The sequence below is a fragment of the Scardinius erythrophthalmus genome, assembly GCF_964197995.2.
Source record: "Scardinius erythrophthalmus genome assembly, contig: HAP1_SCAFFOLD_46, whole genome shotgun sequence".
Lineage (NCBI taxonomy): Eukaryota > Metazoa > Chordata > Actinopteri > Cypriniformes > Leuciscidae > Scardinius > Scardinius erythrophthalmus.
Window position 1 is genome coordinate 489,128 of NW_028296543.1, and position 21,127 is coordinate 510,254.

A 21,127-nucleotide genomic window follows, 5' to 3' on the forward strand; every position below is an offset into this window, starting at 1 on the left:
TTAGGATATTGCTGGATGTCCCCAAAAGGACGTTTTCTGTTAGGATAAGGTTATTGTATTTATAATAAGCTGTGTATAAAACAACAGAAGTCTGTGGAACATCTCCATTTACGGTTAAGTAGGTACACACAGTAGAATAAAATTTTGTGTTCTTTATTGGACATGTTGACATTTAGTTGTCCTCCCAGTACAGGACATTTTCCTCAAATCACAAGTAACACTACAGAATGCACAATTTCTTAACCATATTACAGTTCCAGTTATTTTATGAATAAGCAGCACCAAAAAGATAATTAATTATATATTTTTGCATTTTGCATCATCAAATATCTCTTGCTGGCAATGCAGACAATCCTATAAATTAATTAAATAAACTCTGCAGTAAATAAACCATCAGTAATTAAAATGGATAGCTTCAACACAATGTAGAAATATTTATTATTGTGAGTTAAAGCACTTTATGATTGAAGTTTTTCTGCACTGTAAAAAATTTTAACAGTAAAAGACTAAAATGCTACGGTAAAAAACGTTAACTGTTAATCAGTACCTTACCTTCTGCAGTGAAAAACTGGAATAGATCTAATGAGACATTTCATGCATTTTTACAGTAAAATACTGTTAAATGTACAGTTTTTGGAAGTGATAAAGAACAAGTCATCTAATAATGTACAGCAAAAAAACATAAATTGACAATCCCATAATTCCTTTTGTAAGACTTCACATTTTATGTTTTTTTTTTGTTGTTGTTTTTTTTTACTTTTTTCTTACTTTTTTCTTATCTGTTATGTATATTATGGTTTCACGTGACAGTACAACTTATGTTGTTTAATGTTGTCATGGCATAAATTTAGTGTCGTGTGTTACCACCATAGTACCATTTTGTATTTGTGTTTAAGACACTGTGTGCACCTTTTATATATTACTATTTACTTTCAGGTAATAAATGTATTATCAGCTTGTGGAACAGTTACTTGTGATGACCTTTGATTCATGTGGCTTTCTCTTTACCACCTGTGTGGTTGTCAGTATAATAAAGATTTTAGTAATTTGATATATAAACATCATTGCAGTTAATGTTCAGTCTGTAAAACTTATAATGTTGCTATACCATATTTTTTACAGTAACTTTCTGGCAACCATAGCTGCCGTTTCTTTACCGTAAATTTTTAAAGATTTTTACAGTGTATATACCACTTAATCGTCATCACTATAATGGTCTTCATCACTACTATCATCTTCGTTCTCATCGTCATCATAATCATCATCATCATCATCCTCAGTATTGACCTTTCCAGAGAGAACATCCTCAATCCAGTCCTCCAGCTCCTCAGCTGACGGTAGAGCTTCAGCGTTAAGCATATTCAACCACACACTGTCGGCCTATAAAACACACACACAGGTTCCCATGTTTTATGGGGACTTTCCATAGACATAATGATTTTTATACTATACAAACTGTATATTATATCCCATAAACCTATCCATCACAGAAAACTTTCTGCATTTTCACATTTGAAAAAAACTGTTTATATGCTGTGTTTTTATCTATTTTTATCTATCTATATATCTGTCTGTCTCTCTATCATTAATAATCCATTGGGTTTCACTTTATTTTGATGGTCCCTTTAATACATTCTGTTGACTATAACAGACGTAAAGTAACGTTGCACCTACATGTCTGCTAACTCTCATTAGAGTGAGTGTTAGTAGAGTATTAGTAGACTGTTACGGTCAGAATAAGTAGATATGTTTACTTGCAAAGTTACATATAGTTAGTAGAATGTCTGTTGGGGGACCATCACAATGAAGAGTTAGCAGATATTAAGCAGACAGTCCACTACTACTCTAATGAGAGTTAGTTGGCGTGTAGTTCCAAAGTAACATATAGTCAACAGAATGTTCAAAAGGAACCATCAAAATAAAGTGTTACCATACATTGTATTACTGTGTTATACATTTTGGTTGTTGGTTGTTAGATTTTTTTGGTCCTTATAACCAGACATATATGCTGCAAAATAGGTATTAGTTAAGCATATTTACACAGAGCATCTGCTGCTCAAATTTTTGCAGCAATGTTATTCTGTAGTGTCTTTATCACATAAAACTAAATTAAATTAAGAATATTTTAGTAGGTGTAGGCTTTACAGTAGGCCTGTAAATGTAAAGTTTGACTAAAGAATAGTGTATGATTAAATGCTTTATCGTGTTGTAGATCTTTATGTTATGTTATGTTAAACTTTACCTCAAAAGGGTATGTGGCAGAGTGGGTTAGATCCCGCTTTATTATTGGTGGTTGTCACATGAGTGATAGATGTGACAGCCTATTGGCCGCTGTCCCTGGCCTATTTAAAGACTGTGTTTATACCACCTGGTCATGCATCATTGTTAGCTCCGCCCCTTGTTGTGGGCGTGCTGCCGTTCAATGTCGGACATGTGTTTGGTTTGAGGCTCAGCGGTGGTGTGCAGGCTGTTTTCCCCCAGGTAGGTTAATCAGATATTTGTTGATGGGGACTCATGCCGTTTGCGGTAACCTGCGTGCTCTTTATTCCAGTTGGTCTGTTTCCATGTTTCATTCATAAGCTGCGGTGCGCAATCGTACGCCTATGCGGTGCCGTGATGATCACCTGGTACGTAAAGTTGTTCTTTTAACTAAATATTTTACTCAATTGAGCTAACCAAATGTGTCTTTTAGCAGGATATTGATTCCTTTGAGGATGCTCAGTCTTAATGTGGGCGTTGGGCTGATCGTTTTCTGCATAAAGGCCATTTAGACGGCGCTGCTGTTTCATTTTGTTGTATGTTTTCCACGCTACAGCCATTCGATCTGTTCGGCGCTGTATGCGCCGAAGTTGTCTACGTGGACTCGCTCTCCAGTCATATTATTATTATTATTACTATTATTATTGGCTGTGGGTGTGCAAGTTTGTATTTCTTTACTTTGTTTTTGTGTTTGATTATTTTATAATTTATTAAGTTGCTTTGTGATTTGTAATTCTGTTTTGTTCACCAGTTAATGCTCCCGTTGTGGTGAAGGTTTTGCATCAATCAGAATTTTATTTGTCTAGTATCATTCGTTCAGTGTGTTCATTAATCTCTTTTTTTTTTTGTGTGTGTGTGTGTGTTTATTTTAGGCTGATGGACCCCGGGCTGGGAGGCTAGCTTTTCCTTTGCTTCTGGTGGTGGTATTTCAAGCACTGAGTGTGGTTTGCCGCTTATACCCGCTTGCACCTCACTTGGTGTGTGTGTGTTGTGTGTGTGTGTGTGTGTGTGTGTGTGTGTGTGTGTGTGTGTGTGCGTGTGGCTTTTGAGTTTGATACCTAGCTAGCCTACCCCGCTACGGGTAAGCCTCAGCCATCATCATTTTCTTTTATTTTGTGTGTAGATGAACGGTGTTGTACTAGTCATTGGAGTGATATTCTGCCTTGCATTAACCTGAGAGTTTTATCTATTGATGCGAACTTAATAAACAAACTTTTGTACTGATTATCCACGTCTCTTTGCCCTCCATGGTAACGAACCTGTGTGCCCTATTTGTATTGGGTAGTATTTCCCCTTTTTCTAAGAAAGGGGTGGCGTAGTCAGCTTGTCATATTAAATTACCACTATACGACCTGGTATTGGTCCACAGTTTACCCCCATCACCACCACGCTACAGGTATGATAGTTTAAAGCTAAAAATGTGTAATATACAGCCTACATGTTTCAATGTAGAGAAGTTTTTAAAAGGAAACAAGAGGTGTTTTCACAGAGTGAGGAAGGCTAGGACAGAAAAAGTAGAATACTTAACATAAAAACCGAAGACCAAAGTTACTTACATCAGTCACGTTCACCACACCAATCTGGGGTCTGGAAAGGTCCACCTTAAAGGTCTTCTCCCAGTAGGTAGTTAACTGCAGATGAGTAGCTATCACAACATTGCCACAAGTGTTTCAATTTAAGCAGAAAAATACTTTGTAGACATGGATGGGATAACATCTCACCAGAGGAAATTCATCGGGATCAATCCACATTATGCTTAGATCTGGGTTTTTAGTATTATCCCTTGCAATGTCCTTTAAAATTTCCAGGAATTCATAGCCGTCTATGAAATGGGAGAAATAAGTACAAATTAAGTGATTGAGCTATTAATACAATCATTCTGAGCTACAAAATCTAGTCTTGGTGATAGCAGTAAACAATTTTCTTTTTGGAAGTGACAACCTGGATCCTCCTCCTCAGCAAAGGCAACAATGTGGATTCCATCCATGTCATCTTCCTGTTAATTGAGCAGAGAAAGATCACTTAAAGGATAATTCCGGTATTTAGCACTTTCAGTCTATTTTCTAGTTTGTTTTGGATGAACTAGAGTGGTGGACACAGAAATTTTGACGATGGGTCCTGTCTCGACTTTTTGACTCTTTTAGAATCGCATTTGACCGCTTCAGAGTGGCTGGCTATGGGCATGCACGAACATGTCCTTAAAACAACTCTTAATGTTCGTTTTCAAAACTGTGCAACTCACCGAGTGGTTAGTGATGTTCGTTGATGTTCCAAAACAAGTAGCGTAGCAAAATACAGTTTCTGTCGTGTTTTATTTGGCATTTTGTAAAATCCCATTGATTTCTTTTGGAGGACTCATTGCTCGTTGATATAACTGCGCTTCAGATTCAAATATCGAGCGGAAGTTTATACGCGGTTGTGAGGTATCTGAAAAAATAGTTCCACTATAGCAAATAACACGGATTGAAATCATACATTGCGCCGATATATTTGTTTTTAATCATCATTGAACACCACTAACCACTCGTGAGTTGCACAGTTTTGAAAACGAACGTTAAGGGTTGTTTTAAGGACATGTTCGTGCATGCCCATAGCCAGCCACTCTGAAGCGGTCAAAGACGATTCTAAAAGAGTCAAAAAGTCGAGACAGGGCCCATCGTCAAGATTTCTGTGTCCACCACTCTAGTTCATCCAAAACAAACTAGAAAATAGATTCAAAGTGCTAAATACCGGAATTATCCTTTAAGCAGTTAACCAGCAGCCATATAAATCAACAGTTAACATTCAATGGATCAGTCCTACAGATCCAGTCTTGCTCACCCAAGTCTCAAACATGTCCTCAGCACGAAGCTTTCTCAGAGTGGGCCTGGGGAGGATAAAACATTGTTTTTATAATGAAAGTGGATATTTTAGATGATATTTTAGCAATGTCAAAGTTATGAGGTTACCACTGATATCACCTTCTATGTTGATTAACAAAGTCCACTATCTCCTCTACTGAGTAAGGTTTGCCAGGAATGGTTACAGGCTCATCCATGAAGGGCTCATAGAAATCAATTTCATTCATTTTTAGAGTCAGTTGTTTAGCCACCTGCAGCATGAAACGGTTATAAATAAAGCCAAAACATGATCCTGTTTCCTCAAAGATGGTCATAGCCATTTATACACAAATATCTTCTCACTTTTATACCAAAATAACATATACCAGAAAAAAAAAAAAAAAAAAAAAGTTTAATAAAAAAACTTTTTTATTGTAAAGGAATGGACTGCACGTACCCCTTTGTCAAAAGTGGCAAAAAACTTCACATATGGTTGAAACTTCTCTGCAGTCACCTGAAAGGCCTTGTAGTCTGAGAAATAAAAATAAAGTGAAAAAAAAAAAAAAAAAAACATATCATTATCAGTATCATTAACAATAAGTGCTTTTGAAGTAAGGGATCGAATATTCAGCAACCCAAGCTTTATAATTTGCTCATTTGTATTATATCTGTTTTTTATTTGTTGAACATCAGTACAATTTTACCCTTATACGGGTTTGGAAGTTTTTTGTATTTCCTAATTCGGGGAACAGACACAGTCTCTGTATGATGATATGAAGAGTTTGGTTCCAAAACGCGATAAATCCATTTTGATTAATTTGACTAAAAATGTGTTTTCATTACCAAGAAAGTGGCAAGATGAAAACCACTATTTTATGTTTCAAACTTTCACATAGCATCTTTAGGTTATAATAACATAAAAAAATTCAAATCCAGATTTTGATTTTCAAAGATTTATTATAAAAATGTATAATTTTTTCCCCAAAATGCAATACATTCATGAGACTTTTTTTTTTTTTTTCCCAAAATGCAATTAATCCATTGAATCAATATAAAAGTTATTTTTCATGTTGAAACTGTTGAAAATACACAACAAAGTTAGTTGATCCACATGACAGCCTCAGAACTCGGTCAATACTAATCTTATATACAGGCACTGGACTAAAAATACCTAAATCAGCCATCGCTTGGAAATACCTCCTGAACTTTTCTGACGGCGATCAGCTGTAAAATGCCTTGGTCCTGCTCGGTTTTTGTTGACTGAATAAAACAATTGAAAGTTTTTCAAAAGATCCCCTGGGGTCAACGTGTCAGCGTGACAGAAGTTTGATGCTGTCGTGTGTGAACAAGCAACAGCCGGCATTTTTCCTCCTCCCGAGTGCCTCATCTTCTTAATCTCCTCACGTAAATCACCTGAAGCGTGCTTTGTCATGTTTTATGTTTTGTTGTCCTTGTTTTAATGTACTTTATGTATTTTATGAAATGCGATTTAATGTATGTATAAGTATTGTTGATTGTTTTAATGTATTTTATCTGACATTACACCTGCCCAGGGCCTACAGTTGAAAATTTGCCAAGTTGGCTAAACTGGCACATTTACATAAATGTTTATTAATGTGCACTGTCCCTGTAACTTTAAACTGTATAAAAAAAAAAAATAAAAAAAATAAAAAAAAATCGATTTCGATGGCTTACGTTTATTCCCTACAGCAGAAACCACCACAGGTTCATCAATGCTTTCAATTTTTTTTTTTTTTTTTTGATCAAAAAGTACAAAGTAGATACGGAAAACTGGGATGCCGGGTGTATTCAAAGCTCCACCGTTACCGTTTACAGTTTATATTTATGTCACAGGTCGGGGTGGGCCAAGCCAGACTGCACCCACCCTTGGAGACCGGGTACCACCTCGAGGAACGTGTCAAGGACCAGACAGACAAGGGAATAAAGGAATAACAGTTTTCTTTATTAAGTTAAGAGCAGTAATTTGAAAAATCCTAATTAAAATCTTCTTTCTGGTCACCAGCGGGAATTCGATGGCCCCCTGGACCGTAGAGGGGAGAACGATCGTGGCGGCCCTGCAGCTCGTTGGAGAGGGATCAGAGGGAAACTCACACCGTCTAGGTAGGTCACTGGGTAAGTACTCTTTACAGGACTCAAGAGGAAGTCGTGGTTATACGAACCCCATTCGGACTGGAACCAGGTAAGTACTCATGGGGAGTGGGAGTGGAACAAGTCCCGGATGCTGCCCCAGAGGTAAGTACCCAGGGAGCGGTTGCCTCAGACTCGGACGAAGCACAGGGACACAGGTGGCGAGCGGACCGGGCCAGGAGGGGAAACAGGTAAGTATATCCCGGTAGGTGTCCTTTATGCCAGGCCAGTTAGAACGGGGGCCTTTAGCCGGGACGTGAGGGAACCTTGGACAACAGGAAGACACTTCGATCGAGGCACGTGCCGCAACTATTCCTTTTCCTTCTCAACAGGGGCAGCGGCTTGCAACGTAGGCATGGAGGGCCACCAGGCAGAAGAACACTTTGAGCGAGACGCTCCCCTTCGGCTGTGTACTGCAACAACATAACAGGGTTCAACGGTATACAAGCGCTCGACAGTGATACCTTCTCTCTTTCTGAACAGGGCGGAGGCCTTCAATGGGGCATGTGGAGACCACCAGGCGGGGAGGACACTTTGAGCGAGACACTCGACTTCGGCTGTGCACTGTAACCAGGTAGCAGGGTTTAACTATTCAACAGCATATGAAACATTCAGTTGAATTACCTCCTCTCTTTCTGAACAGGGCAGAAGCTTCCGTTGGGGCATGTGAAGACCACCAGGCGGGGAGGACACTTCACTTCAGCTGCAAGGAGAGAGTGCACAGCAGACTACTATTACTTCTCCACACGATGAACTTCACTCCATAACACAAACCGTGTGAATCGTCACTTCAGGCACTGCATTCCACTCGCACACCCTGCATTCGGGCCAGCACTCACCCACTGGTCTTTCTCCCACCAGATCAACTCTCGTATCTCACAAGGGCTCAACTTCTCTCCGGAGACAGCAGAAGACGGGGACAAAAGTTGGAGACAGATCAACAATTCACTCGGTGTACTAGTTCACTCGTGCCACACACTTTCCAAACTCTCAACACCACTTCAGTGTTAGTGCATATAAACAACAAATCCGATACTCATCACTTTGCATCTTTCCCACTGCTGGCGATATTCCTTGGGTTTTCGTTGACAAATAATTCACTCTCTTCTTTCCACTTCTCAGCTTCAATCTTCGCCCGCTTCACAGCCCAGCCTCAAATACAAAACAACCCGCCAACAAACACAGTATCTCACGGGAGGAGAACCACCCCACAGTCTGCTTCCTCTCTATTTTTAAAGCCCCATCTGAATACGTGTCCCTCTCACAACACTCTCTGTAATTACTCCACACCTGCTGTCAATCGGGCAATTAGCCTTGCTGCCATGGCAACAGATTCGCAGTGCAATAGAGACGGGTGTCCACTGGAGGTCTCCACAACAACACTGCATTCACAAGGACTTTGGTCTTTTCTCTAATTTTTGTCACACCGTGACATTTACATTTACATTTAGTCATTTAGCAGACGCTTTTGTCCAAAGCGACTTACAAATTTAGGACTAAATTAAGCGAGTGATCGTGAAGAGGCAAAAAACAATGCAAGAAGTGCTAAAAATACGAAGTTCAGGCATTGTTCAGAGTAGCATAAGCCCGATAAGCGAGGGTTTAAAGGAAAAGGAATTTTTTTTTTTAGGTTAAGTGCTCATGGAAGAGATGGGTTTTCAGCTGTCTTTTGAATGTTGCCAGGGATTCTGCATTCCGGATGAGGGTGGGGAGAGCATTCCACCTGCATGGAACTGTGAATGAGAATGTTCTGGAAAGTGATTTTGTGGCTTTCTGTGATGGAACCACGAGACGTCGCTCGTTGACCGATCGGAGGCTTCTGGTAGGGATGTAGACTGGTAGAAGTGAGTGAATGTAGGAGGGAGCTGAGCCTGTGATAGATCTGTAAGCAAGCGTCAATGCCTTGAACTTGATGCGAGCAGCGAGTGGTAGCCAGTGCAGAGAGATGAACAGAGGAGTGACGTGAGCCCTTTTGGGCTCATTGAAGACAAGACAAGCTGCAGCATTCTGAATCATTTGTAGAGGTTTAGTTGCACATGATGGAAGTCCAGCCAGAAGAGCATTGCAGTAGTCAAGCCTAGAAATGACCAGGGCCTGGACGAGAAGTTGTGTTGCATGCTCAGTTAGGAAAGGCCTGATCTTCCTGATGTTGTGCAGTGCAAACCTGCATGATCGGGCTGTCTTTGAAATGTGATCTGTGAAGGTCAGCTGGTCATCAAATGTTACTCCAAGATTTCTGACCAACCTTGATGGGGTGATTGATGATGATTCTAGCTGGATAGTGAAGTCGTGCTGTAGAGATGGATTGGCAGGGAGGACGAGAAGCTCAGTCTTTGCCAGGTTGAGCTGCAGGTGATGTTCCTTCATCCATGCCGATATGTCCGCCAGACAGCTTGAGATCCGTGGAGCTACTATGGGATCATCTGGTTGAAATGATAGGAAGAGCTGTGTGTCATCAGCATAGCAGTGGTAAGAGAAACCATGTGCCTGTATGATGTGTCCCAGTGATGTGGTCTAGATGGAGAAGAGCAAGGGTCCAAGAACTGTCACATGTTGATCTAAACAATACCATTGCTATGCATACTTGACCTGTAGTGCTGAACCGGAAATAAAGTAATTGAGTTCCTCCCCAGTGCTATGACTGTTGTGTATATGACATGGTGTCAGAACAGAAGTAAGTCTATCGTTAATACAAAAGATTACGACATTGAACAACGGATGAATATTTTACAATGGATGTTCTACACTATAAGCCACCCGAGCCGTTTGACTTTCACTGTCCTAATGTGAGCGCCGCATGGAAAAAGTGGCAGCAACGTTTCGCCCTGTTCCTCACAGCATCGGGAAACAGTGACGCATCTTCAGCGAAAAAGGTTGCTATTTTGCTCACGTTTGCGCACGTTTGAGAGTGCTAAGCGGGAACTGGATATGATACAAGGCAAGTCGCCACAAACACCGGACCAGTCAGTTCACACTCTTAACACCTACACGCGAGGCAGAGACCGTAGACGTTATCAAGGACGAGGAAAACAGCGCGCAGTCAGCGCGAGCCAGTAACCACCTGCAGAGTGGAACTACTGCTCAAGCAACACAACACACGTCCAACGCATGTAGCAGATGTGGCACAACGCATCAACCTCGCAACTGCCCTGCATATGGTAAGGAGTGTCGTCGCTGTAAGAAATGAAACCACTTTGCAGATCAATGTCAAGCCAGAATGCCTAGTTATCGTAGCAGAGGTCATGGTCGTAGAGCATCAACTGTACACACAGTGGAGTCTGATTTTGAACATTTCTTTATTGACTCAATGACACATGATATCAGAGACTCCTGCTGGTATGAAGAGGTAATGGTTAATGAGGACAAGATTGAAATGAAGCTAGATACAGGAGCAGATACTAACTGTATGCCACTGTCACAGTTTAAACAGCTAACAGGATACACCAGCATCCCTGTTTACAAGTCTACAGCCAGACTGTCAGGATATGGAAAGCACAGCATAGAGCATATAGGAAAAGTTAATTTAAAATGTGCGACGCGCAAGGGTGCTCAAGCAAGCTATGACTTTTTCCTCACTACTGAAGATGGACCAACCATCTTAGGTCGTCAAGCATGCTCTGGTCTACGACTCATTCAAAGAATGGACAACATTGAAAAATCACTAACTCAAGAATATCTGATTGCACAGTACCCTGATGTGTTTAGTGGTCTAGGGAAATTCACTGAAACATATGACATTAAATAGGCCTTTGTGCGTGTTTATGGTAAGGTTTTAGAATCCAACTCAGCATCCAACTCCAAATGCTAATATGCAAAAGACAGATCAATCTTACTGAAAACTTTTCCCCCAGCCAATCTGGCGAAAAAGATCCTCCCCGTTAGGTCAAGTCAAGTCAAGTCAAGTCAAGTCATCTTCATTTATATAGCGCTTTTAACAATGTAGATTGTTTCAAAGCAGCTTTACAGAGATAAACGTATATTTTAAGGTAACAGAGATTGTTTTGGTTTTATAGCGGTTCTTTAATAAAGTTATTTTCCAGCTAAAGTTAGTTTTGATTGATTCGCTTCCGTCACAAGGATCATTTTTAATTAAATTAGGGGCCGCTAAGACGACACCATTCTCTCTACACAGACTTTAAACGCGAACCTGTGAGAAACGCTGATTGCGTTCACATGCGCATTAAGAATTGGTTCTATAGTTATGTGCATTTGAATATATGTGCGCAGGTTTGTAATTCCCTACAAACAAAGCCTAAAAAAAGTACTGTTTTTTCCTTATAAATTTTGATAAAGAATTTTATTTTATTTTGTCCACTTTGGGGTAGGTACGTGAAATGAATTTTCCCGACAACGCTTTATCTGTAGAGTGGTAAAGGGATCCTCCATAGGGAGAGACTAGTTGGCATTCAGCACTGCGTTGTCATCGGGTCCAGGCGAAGGTCCTTTGTCAGATCTGGATACGGCCTGGATCCGGCAGGCTGTGGGAAAACCTCGGGATAAACAAAGACACTAAAATTAGCGTAGATGCCATTCTTCTTATGATGTAACGAGTACATCAGGATTTATGGGAAGTGTTCCCGGTTCTGGCTGACCTAATTTATGCAGCCTAACATTGAATTATAAAAGTTTATAATGTATTATGTGAATGCTAGGTCAAAGAGATGTGTCTTTAATCTAGCTTTGAACTGACAGAGTGTGTCTGCTTCCCGGACAATGTTAGGAAGACTGTTCCAAAGTTTTGGTGCTAAATAGGAAAAGGATCTACCGCCAGCAGTCGATTTTGATATTCTAGGTATTATTAACTGGCCGGAATTTTGAGATCGCAATAGACGTGAAGGACTATAATGCGTTAAGAGCTCGCTCAAGTACTGCGGAACGAAACCATTAAGTGCTTTGTAAGTAATCAGCAATATTTAAAAATGTATGCGATGTTTAATAGGCAGCCAATGCAGTGTTGACAGAACCAGGCTAATATGGTCATACTTCCTGGTTCTGGTAAGAACTCGAACTGCTGCGTTTTGAACTAGATGTAGTTTGTTTATTAAGCGTGCAGGGCAACCACCCAGTAGAGCATTACAATAATCTAGCCTTGAGGTCATGAACGCATGAACTAATTGTTCCGCATTTGTCAATGAGAGCATACGGTGTAATTTAGATATATTTTTAAGATGGAAAAATGCGGTTTTACAGATACTAGACACGTGACTTTCAAATTAAAGATTGGTATCAAAGAGCACACCCAGGTTCCTAACCGACGACGAAGACTTAACAGAGCAGCCATCAAGTGTTAGACAGTATTCTAGATTATTACGTGAGGAAGTTTTTTTGTCCAATAATTAGAATCTCTGTTTTTTCAGAATTTAGAAGTAGGAAATTACTAGTCATCCAATTATTTATATCAGCTATGCATTCCGTTAATTTTGTGAATTGGTAAGTTTCGTTAGGTTTTGAAGAAATATACAGCTGAGTATCCTCAGCATAACAGTGAAAGCTAATTCCATGTTTCCTAATGATATCTCCTAAGGGTAGCATGTACAGAGTGAACAGCAACGGTCCTAGTACTGAGCCTTGTGGTACACCATACTGAACTTGTGATCGATAAGACATCTCTTCATTTACTGCTACAAACTGATAACGGTCAGATAAGTATGATTTAAACCATGCTAGTGCAATTCCACTAATGCCAATAAAGTTTTCTAGTCTATTTAAAAGAATGTTGTGGTCAATGGTGTCAAATGCAGCACTAAGATCGAGTAACACTAGTAGAAAGATACAACCACGATCGGATGATAAGAGAAAATCATTTGTGACTCTAACGAGAGCTGTCTCGGTACTATGGTACGGTCTAAATCCGGACTGAAAATCCTCGCAGATATCATTTCTTTCAAGAAAGGAACACAGTTGTGAGGAGACTGCTTTTTCTAGTATATTTGACAGAAAGGGTAGATTCGAGATCGGCCTGTAATTGACTAATTCTGTAGGATCAAGTTGCGGTTTTTTAACAAGCGGTTTAATCATAGCCAGCTTAAAGGTTTTTGGTACGTATCCTAGAGACAAAGACGAATTAATGATATTAAGAAGAGGATCTATGACCTCTGGGAGCATCTCTTTCAGTAGCTTAGTCGGTATAGGGTCTAACATACATGTTTTCGATTTAGATGAATTAACGAGTTTGCTAAATTCTTCCTCTCCTATAGCAATAAATGAATCAAATTTTTCCTCAGGGGGACTAAAATGCACTCCCTGATGCGATACTGTAGTAGACGGTTGCATAGTTATAATTTTGTCTCTGATATTATCAATCTTATAAGTGAAGAAGTTCATGAAGTCATTACTGCTGTGCTGCTTGGAAACTTCTGGGTTTGAAGCTTTCTTTTTCATTAGTTTAGCCACTGTTTCAAATAAATACCTAGGATTATGTTTATTTTCTTCTAATAGGGTTGAAAAATAAGCAGATCTAGCAGCTTTAAAGCCTCTCTGTAAGTAATCGAGCTCTCCTTCCATGAAATCCGAAATACCTCTAGCTTTGTTTTCTTCCAGTTTCGCTCCATTTTTCTGGCCGCTCTCTTAACACTAGAACTGCCATGGCGGTCAATTTGACCGTTTTGAATTTTATACCTGCAATAACTATGTTGAAAAAATAAATAAAATCCTGCTGGTACCTGACTTTTCCTAAAAGTGTCTGTATTTTCATTTAAAATGTTTTTCATATAAATTACACATAAGGCAAATAAACAAATTAACATATTTACCTATTTCGGCCATAGACGGTCAAATTGACCGCACTGAATTTCGCGGTATTTTTATACATATACCAATGTACACAACAATAAAATGTGGTAAAAAATACACAAAAAATATTCCACAACAAATAATTTAAATGTAATGATATTCAGAACAGAACAAGAATGAAAAAATAACTATAAAATATAGCTGCGAGCAGCGATTACGGGCCCAAGCCGGTGACACCGCAACCCCGGTGCCTTACCTATATATATATACAAAAGACAGAAATTATTACTTGTCTTACCTTATTATGATTTTATGATACACTCAAAATATTCCACAACATTGATTAACGTTGATTAACCCGTGGTAAAATATTCTCACCATCACATACCTTGTATATTTTTATATAGATACAATAGGCCTACCTGATTTTGAACTCAAGAGGGCAGTATAGCACTATGAATGACATGATTTATTTATTTTTTGGACTAAAAAATACATTCTAGATGTTTTTAAACTTAAACAATTATTAAATTGAAAAAAGAATAAAATGGGTTTAGTTCCGATATTTGTATAATTTTATATAGAAATAAATGGTGTATAATTACATTTTTAGAAGATATGAGGCTTTTAGTGTTTCCATTTTTGACATTCCTTTAATCCCTCGCCATAGCAAAACCATTTGAGATATTTAATCCGATCCGTTCACAATTTAGCATCTTTAATGTATTTTCATCATGTTGAAAAAGTTTGGTGCAAGTAAAATAAACCACATAGGAGGAGTAGCTAACAACTCAGAGTCTGAAATATCCAGAAAATCCACATTCAAACCAAAATATCTGACTTCCTGTTGGTCGGAGCTAATGACTGTAAATTAGAAACTTGTCTGGCTCGATGAGACCAATATACGTACTGATTTTTGTAACTGTGGGTAAAAGTAACCCCCACACTTTTGTCAAAAGCATTTAGAAAGTGACACACTTCCTGCTGCCAGTTGGTGGCGCTATAACTTTGACTCACAATAGTTACATCCATCTGATCGGCCTCTTACCACAAACACACTGCTGAAGTTTCATCAAGATCAGTTAATGTATGCAGAAGTTATACCACTTTGTGTTTCTCTTTTCTCGCCATAAATTCGTTTCCTCGCCACGGCCAAACCGTTCGAGATATCAAAAATCCGTCCGCAATTTAGAATCCTCAGTGTATTGACTTCATGCACAACGAGTTTGGTGGGGATCGGATTAATTCTCTAGGAGGAGTACTTCACAATCCACAGCAAGCGTTTTCCAAACAACCCATAATAGCCGACCTTCTGTTGGGCTGGCATAAAACTTGACCGGGGGAAAGTTGTTCGGCCCGATGAGATCTATATGTGTACCGAGTTTCATATTAATTCATGCAATCGTGTTTGATATATGGACCAAGTTTTCAGACCCCGTTCAAGGGGGCACTGTTGAGCCCCCCTGCCACGCCCGTTTCTGAAACTTTTCCCATGTGTACTGGCTAATAAGTGTTATGTGTCTGTCGAGTTTCATCCAATTTCAAGCATGCTAAGAGTCTCAAAAGCATCCGAAAAGAATATTAAAGTTTGATGCGTTGCCACGGCAACAGTAACTAAGATATTAATATTCCTTTCACAGGTCTACATCTTGCGTGTGTTTACATTATACACATAAAGTTTGAAGCAAATCGGGTAAAAATAAGAGGGTGATTTCAAAGCATTTTGAAAGTGACACACTTCCTGCTGCCAGTTGGTGGCGCTATAACTTTGACTCACAATAGTCACATCCATGTGATCGGCCTCTTAAAACGAACACACTGCTGAAGTTACATCAAGATCAGTTAATGTATGCAGAAGTTATAACACACTTCCTGTTTCTCTTTTCTCGCCATAAATTCGTTTCCTCGCCACAGCCAAACCGTTCGAGATATCAAAAATCCGCCTGCAATTTAGCATCCTCAATGTCTTGACTTCACCCTGACCGAGTTTGGTGGGGATCGGATGAATTCTGTAGGAGGAGTACATTAAATTCAACAGAATGCGTTTTTCAAACAACCCTAAATAGCCGACTTCCTGTTGAGCTGGCGTAAAACTTAGAGCACGAAAGTTGTTCGGCCCGATGAGATCTATATGTGTACAGAGTTTCATATAATTACATGCAAGCGTGTTTGATTTATGGACCAAGTTTTCAGACCCCGTTCAAGGGGGCGCTGTTGAGCCCCCCTGCCACGCCCGGGTACCAGCTTCAGCCCGGCCCTGATGGCCGCAGGTTCTGACCTGTGTGCAAAGTTTCAAGAGTTTTCGAGCACGTTAAGGGCCCCAAAAGCCCGTGAAACCTTGAAAAACAAGTATAAAAGCAAATCTCTCCTAACAGACAAATCCCCCACACCCCCCACACACACACAGAGACGCAGAGGCAGAGAGAGAGAGGGAGAAAATCCACATTCAAACCAAAATATCTGACTTCCTGTTGGTCAGAGCTAATAACTGTAAATTAGAAAGTTGTCCGGCTCGATGAGAACAATATGCGTACCAAGTTTTGAGACTCTAGGTAAAACTAAACCCCCCTTTTTGACTAAAGGTGGCGCTACTGAGCCTGTCCACCACGCCCGTTTCTGAAACTTTGCACATGTCTACTGGCTAATAAATGTGATGTTTCTGTCGAGTTTCATCCAATTTCAAGCATGCTAAGAGTCTCAAAAGCATCCGAAAAGAATATTAAAGTTTGATGCGTTGCCACGGCAACAGTATCTAAAATATCAATAATCCTTTTTACAGGTCTACATCTGCCGTGTGTTTACATTATACACATAAAGTTTGAAGCAAATCTGCTAAAAATAAGAGGGTGATTTCAAAGCATTTTGAAAGTAACGCACTTCCTGCTGCCAGTTGGTGGCGCTATAACTTTGACTCACAATAGTCACATCCATGTGATCGGCCTCTTACAACGAACACACTGCTGAAGTTTAATCAAGATCAGTTAATGTATGCAGAAGTTATAACACATTTCCTGTTTCTCTTTTCTCGCCATAAATTTGTTTCCTCGCCACGGCCAAACCGTTCGAGATATCAAAAATCTGCTGGCAATTTAGAATCCTCAATGTCTTGACTTCATGCTGACCAAGTTTGGTGGTGATCGGATGAATTCTCTAGGAGGAGTGTTTCAAATTCCATTGCATATGTTTTTCAAACAACCCATAATAGCTGACTTCCTGTTGGGCGGAGCTAATAACATAGAGTCCGAAAGTTGTTCGACCCGATGAGATCCATATGTGTACCGAGTTTCATACAAATATGTTCTTTTATGTGTCCAAGATTTCAGATTGCATTCTAGGGGGCGCTGTTGAGCACCCCTGCCACGCCCGGGTACCAGCTTCAGCCCGGCCCTAATGGCCGCGGGTTCTGACCTGTGTGCAAAGTTTCATGAGTTTTCGAGCATGTTAAAGGCCCCAAAAGCCCCCGAACCCTTGAAGAACAATAATACATATAGCTGCGAGCAGCGATTACAGGCCCAAGCTGGTGGCACCGCAACCCCGGTGCCTTTGGGGGTGGCGGTGCCGCAGGCTTTGGCCCTTCATCGCTGCTCGCAGCTATATATATATATATATATATATATATATATATATATATATATATATATATAAAAGACAGAAAATATTACTTACCTTTTAACGTTATTAACCCGTTGATTAACCGGTGGTAAAATATTCTCACCGTCACATACATAGTATATTTTTATATAGATACAATAGTCCTACCTGATTTTGAACACAAGAGGGCAGTAGAGCACTATGAATGACATGATTTATTTATTTTTTTAAGTAAAAAAATATAAAATATCTGACTTCCTGTTGGTCGGAGCTAATGACTGTAAATTAGAAAGTTGTCCGGCTCGATGAGACCAATATACGTACTGATTTTTGTAACTGTTGGTAAATCTAACCTGCCCACTTTTGTCAAAAGCATTTTGAAAGTGACACTTCCTGCTGCCAGTTGGTGGCGCTATAACTTTGACTCACAATAGTTACATCCATCTGATCGGCCTCTTACCACGAACACACTGCTGAAGTTTCATCAAGATCAGTTAATGTATGCAGAAGTCATAACATTTCATACACTTCATCACATAACATGTTTCTCTTTTCTCGCCATAAATTTGTTTCCTCGCCACGACCAAACCGTTCGAGATATCAAAAATCCATCTGCAATTTAGCATCCTCAATGTCTTGACTTCATGCTGACCGAGTTTGATGGGGATTGAATTAATTCTCTAGGAGGAGTGTTTCAAATTCCACAGCAAGCGTTCTCCAAACAACCCATAATAGCTGACTTCCTGTTGGGCTGGCGTATAACTTAAGAGTGCGAAAGTTGTTTGGCCCGATGAGATCTATATGTGTTCCGAGTTTCATATTAATTCATGCAAGCTAGTTTGATCTATGGACCAAGTTTTCGGGCCCCATTCAAGGGGGCGCTGTTGAGCCCCCTGCCACGCCTGGGTACCAGCTTCAGCCCGGCCCTCATGGCCGTGTGTTCTGACCTGTGTGCAAAGTTTCAAGAGTTTTTGAGCACGTTAAGGGCCCCAAAAGCCCCTGAAACCTTGAAAAACAAGAATTAAACTCAAAAGACACCCCCCCCCCCACCCCACACACACACAGAGACGCAGAGGCAGAGAGAGAGAGAGAGAAGGAGAAAATCCACATTCAAACCAAAATATCTGACTTCCTGTTGGTCGGAGCTAATGACTGTAGTTTGACAAGTTTTTGGACCTCATTCAAGGGGGCGCTGTTGAGCCACACCCGGGTACCAGTTTCAGCCCGGCCCTGATGGCCACAGGTTCTGACCTGTATGCAAAGTTTCAAGAGTTTTCGAGCACGTTAAGGGCCCCAAAAGCCCCTGAAACCTTGAAAAACAATTATAAAAGCAAATTTCTCCTAACAGACAAATCCCCCACACACAGAGAGAGACACAGATACAGAGAGAGAGAGAGAGAGAATTCTCCAAAAAATCACATTCAAACCAAAATATCTGACTTCCTGCTGGTCAGAGCTAATGAGTGTAAATTAGAAAGTTGTCCGGCTCGATGATAACAATACACATACCAAGTTTTGTGATTCTAGGAAAAACTAAGCCCCCATTTTTGACTAAAGGTGGCGCTACTGAGCCATTCCACCACTCCCATTTCTGAAACTTTGCACATGTCTACTGGCTAATAAATGTGATGTGTCTGTCGAGTTTCATCCAATTTCAAGTATGTTAAGAGTCTCAAAAGCATCTGAAAAGAATTTTCAAGTTTGATGCGTTGCCACGGCAACAGTATCTAAGATATCAATAATCCTTTCAGAAGTCTACATCTGCCGTGTGTCTACATTATACACATAAAGTTTGAAGCAAATCGGGTAAAAATAAGAGGGTGAATTTAAAGCATTTTGAAAGTGACACACTTCCTGCTGCCAGTTGGTGGCGCTATAACTTTGACTCACAATAGTCACATCCATGTGATCGGCCTCTTACAACGAATACACTGCTGAAGTTTAATCAAGATCAGTTAATGTATGCAGAAGTTATAACACACTTCCTGTTTCAATTATTCGCCATAAATTCGTTTCCTCGCCACAGCCAAACCGTTCGAGATATCAAAAATCCGTCCGCAATTTTTCATCCTCAATGCCTTGACTTCATGCACACCGAGTTTGGAGGCGTTTCGATGAATTCCCTAGGAGAAGTGTTTCAAATTCCTGAGCATGCGTTTCCAAACAACCCTTAATAGCCGACTTCCTTTTGGGCTGGCGTAAATCTTAGAGCATGAAAGTTGTTTGGCCCGATGAGATCTGTATCTAAACCGAGTTTCATATTATTACATGAAAGCGTGTTTGATTTATGGACCAAGTTTTCAGACCCCGTTCAAGGGGGCGCTGTTGAGCCCCACTGCCACGCCCAGGTACCAGCTTCAGCCCGGCCCTGATGGCCGCGGGTTCTGACCCGTGTGCAAAGTTTCAAGACTTTTTGAGCATGTTAAGGGCCCCAAAAGTGCCTGAATAGTCGTAAGAAAAATAATAATAAATATAGCTGCGAGCAGCGATTACAGGCCCAAGCCGGTGGCACCGCAACCCCAGTGCCTTTAGTTACTTAAAGGCACCGGGGTGGCGGTGCCGCCGGCTTTGGCCCTTCATCGCTGCTCGCAGTATATATAAAAGACAGAAAATATTACTTGACTTACCTTATTCTGATTTTATGATAAACTCAAAATATTCCACAACAAATCCTTTAAATTTAATGTAAAAATAAAAATGAAGGTCAGCAGTGTTGGGCTCATGTAATCCTCTCATTAGAATCAAAATGTTTCAACATTTGCGATGTATTTGGATGCTAAACTATTCTTTATTATAGGATTTGTACTTTACTCGTGTTCCTTAGTTGGAGTAGCTAAAAACTCAGAGTCTGAAATATACAAAAAATCCACATTCAGACCTAAATATCTGACTTCCCGTTGGTCGGAGCTAATGACTGTAAATTAGAAAGTTGTCCGGCTTGATGAGAACAATATAGGTACTGATTTTTGTAACTGTGGGTAAAAGTAACCCCCCCACTTTTGTCAAAAACATTTTGAAAGTGACACACTTCCTGCTGCCAGTTGGTGGCGCTATAACTTTGACTCACAATAGTTACATCCATCTGATCAGCCTCTTACCACAAACACACTGCTGAAGTTTCATCAAGATCAGTTAATGTGTGCAGAAGTTATACCACTTCGTGTTTCTCTTTTCTCGCCATAAATTTGTGTCCTCGCCACGGCCAAACCGTTCAAGATATCAAAAATCCGTCCGCAATTTAGCATCCTCAATGTCTTGACTTCATGCTGACCAAGTTTGGAGGCGATTGGATGAATTCTCTAGGAGGAGTACATTAAATTCCACAGCATGCGTTTCCAAACAACCCATAATAGCCGACTTCCTGTTGGGCTGGCGTAAAAAGTAAAAGTACGAAAGTTGTTCGGCCCGATGAGATCTATATGTGTACCGAGTTTCATATTATTACATGCAAGCGTGTCTGATTTATGGACCAAGTTTTCGGACCCCGTTCAAGGGGGCGCTGTCGAGCCCCCCTGCCACGCCCAGGTACCAGCTTCAGCCCGGCCCTGATGGCCGCAGGTTCTGACCCGTGTGCAAAG

At 40.3% G+C, this 21,127-nt stretch overlaps 1 protein-coding gene across 1 annotated transcript in view; it reads right to left on the minus strand.

The window, feature by feature from the left end:
• Positions 1-1,194: 1,194 nt before the first annotated feature.
• LOC308686214 (calsequestrin-2-like) overlaps positions 1,195-21,127 on the minus strand; it is a gene marked incomplete at both ends in the record, with an annotated part of 113,368 nt that continues 93,435 nt past the window's right edge. The window contains 7 exons of the mRNA XM_081394585.1: positions 1,195-1,380; positions 3,816-3,890; positions 3,981-4,081; positions 4,201-4,255; positions 5,080-5,125; positions 5,220-5,350; positions 5,536-5,609. Of these exons, the coding sequence (XP_081250711.1) occupies positions 1,195-1,380; positions 3,816-3,890; positions 3,981-4,081; positions 4,201-4,255; positions 5,080-5,125; positions 5,220-5,350; positions 5,536-5,609 (668 nt within the window). The remainder of the gene's footprint in view (positions 1,381-3,815; positions 3,891-3,980; positions 4,082-4,200; positions 4,256-5,079; positions 5,126-5,219; positions 5,351-5,535; positions 5,610-21,127) is intronic.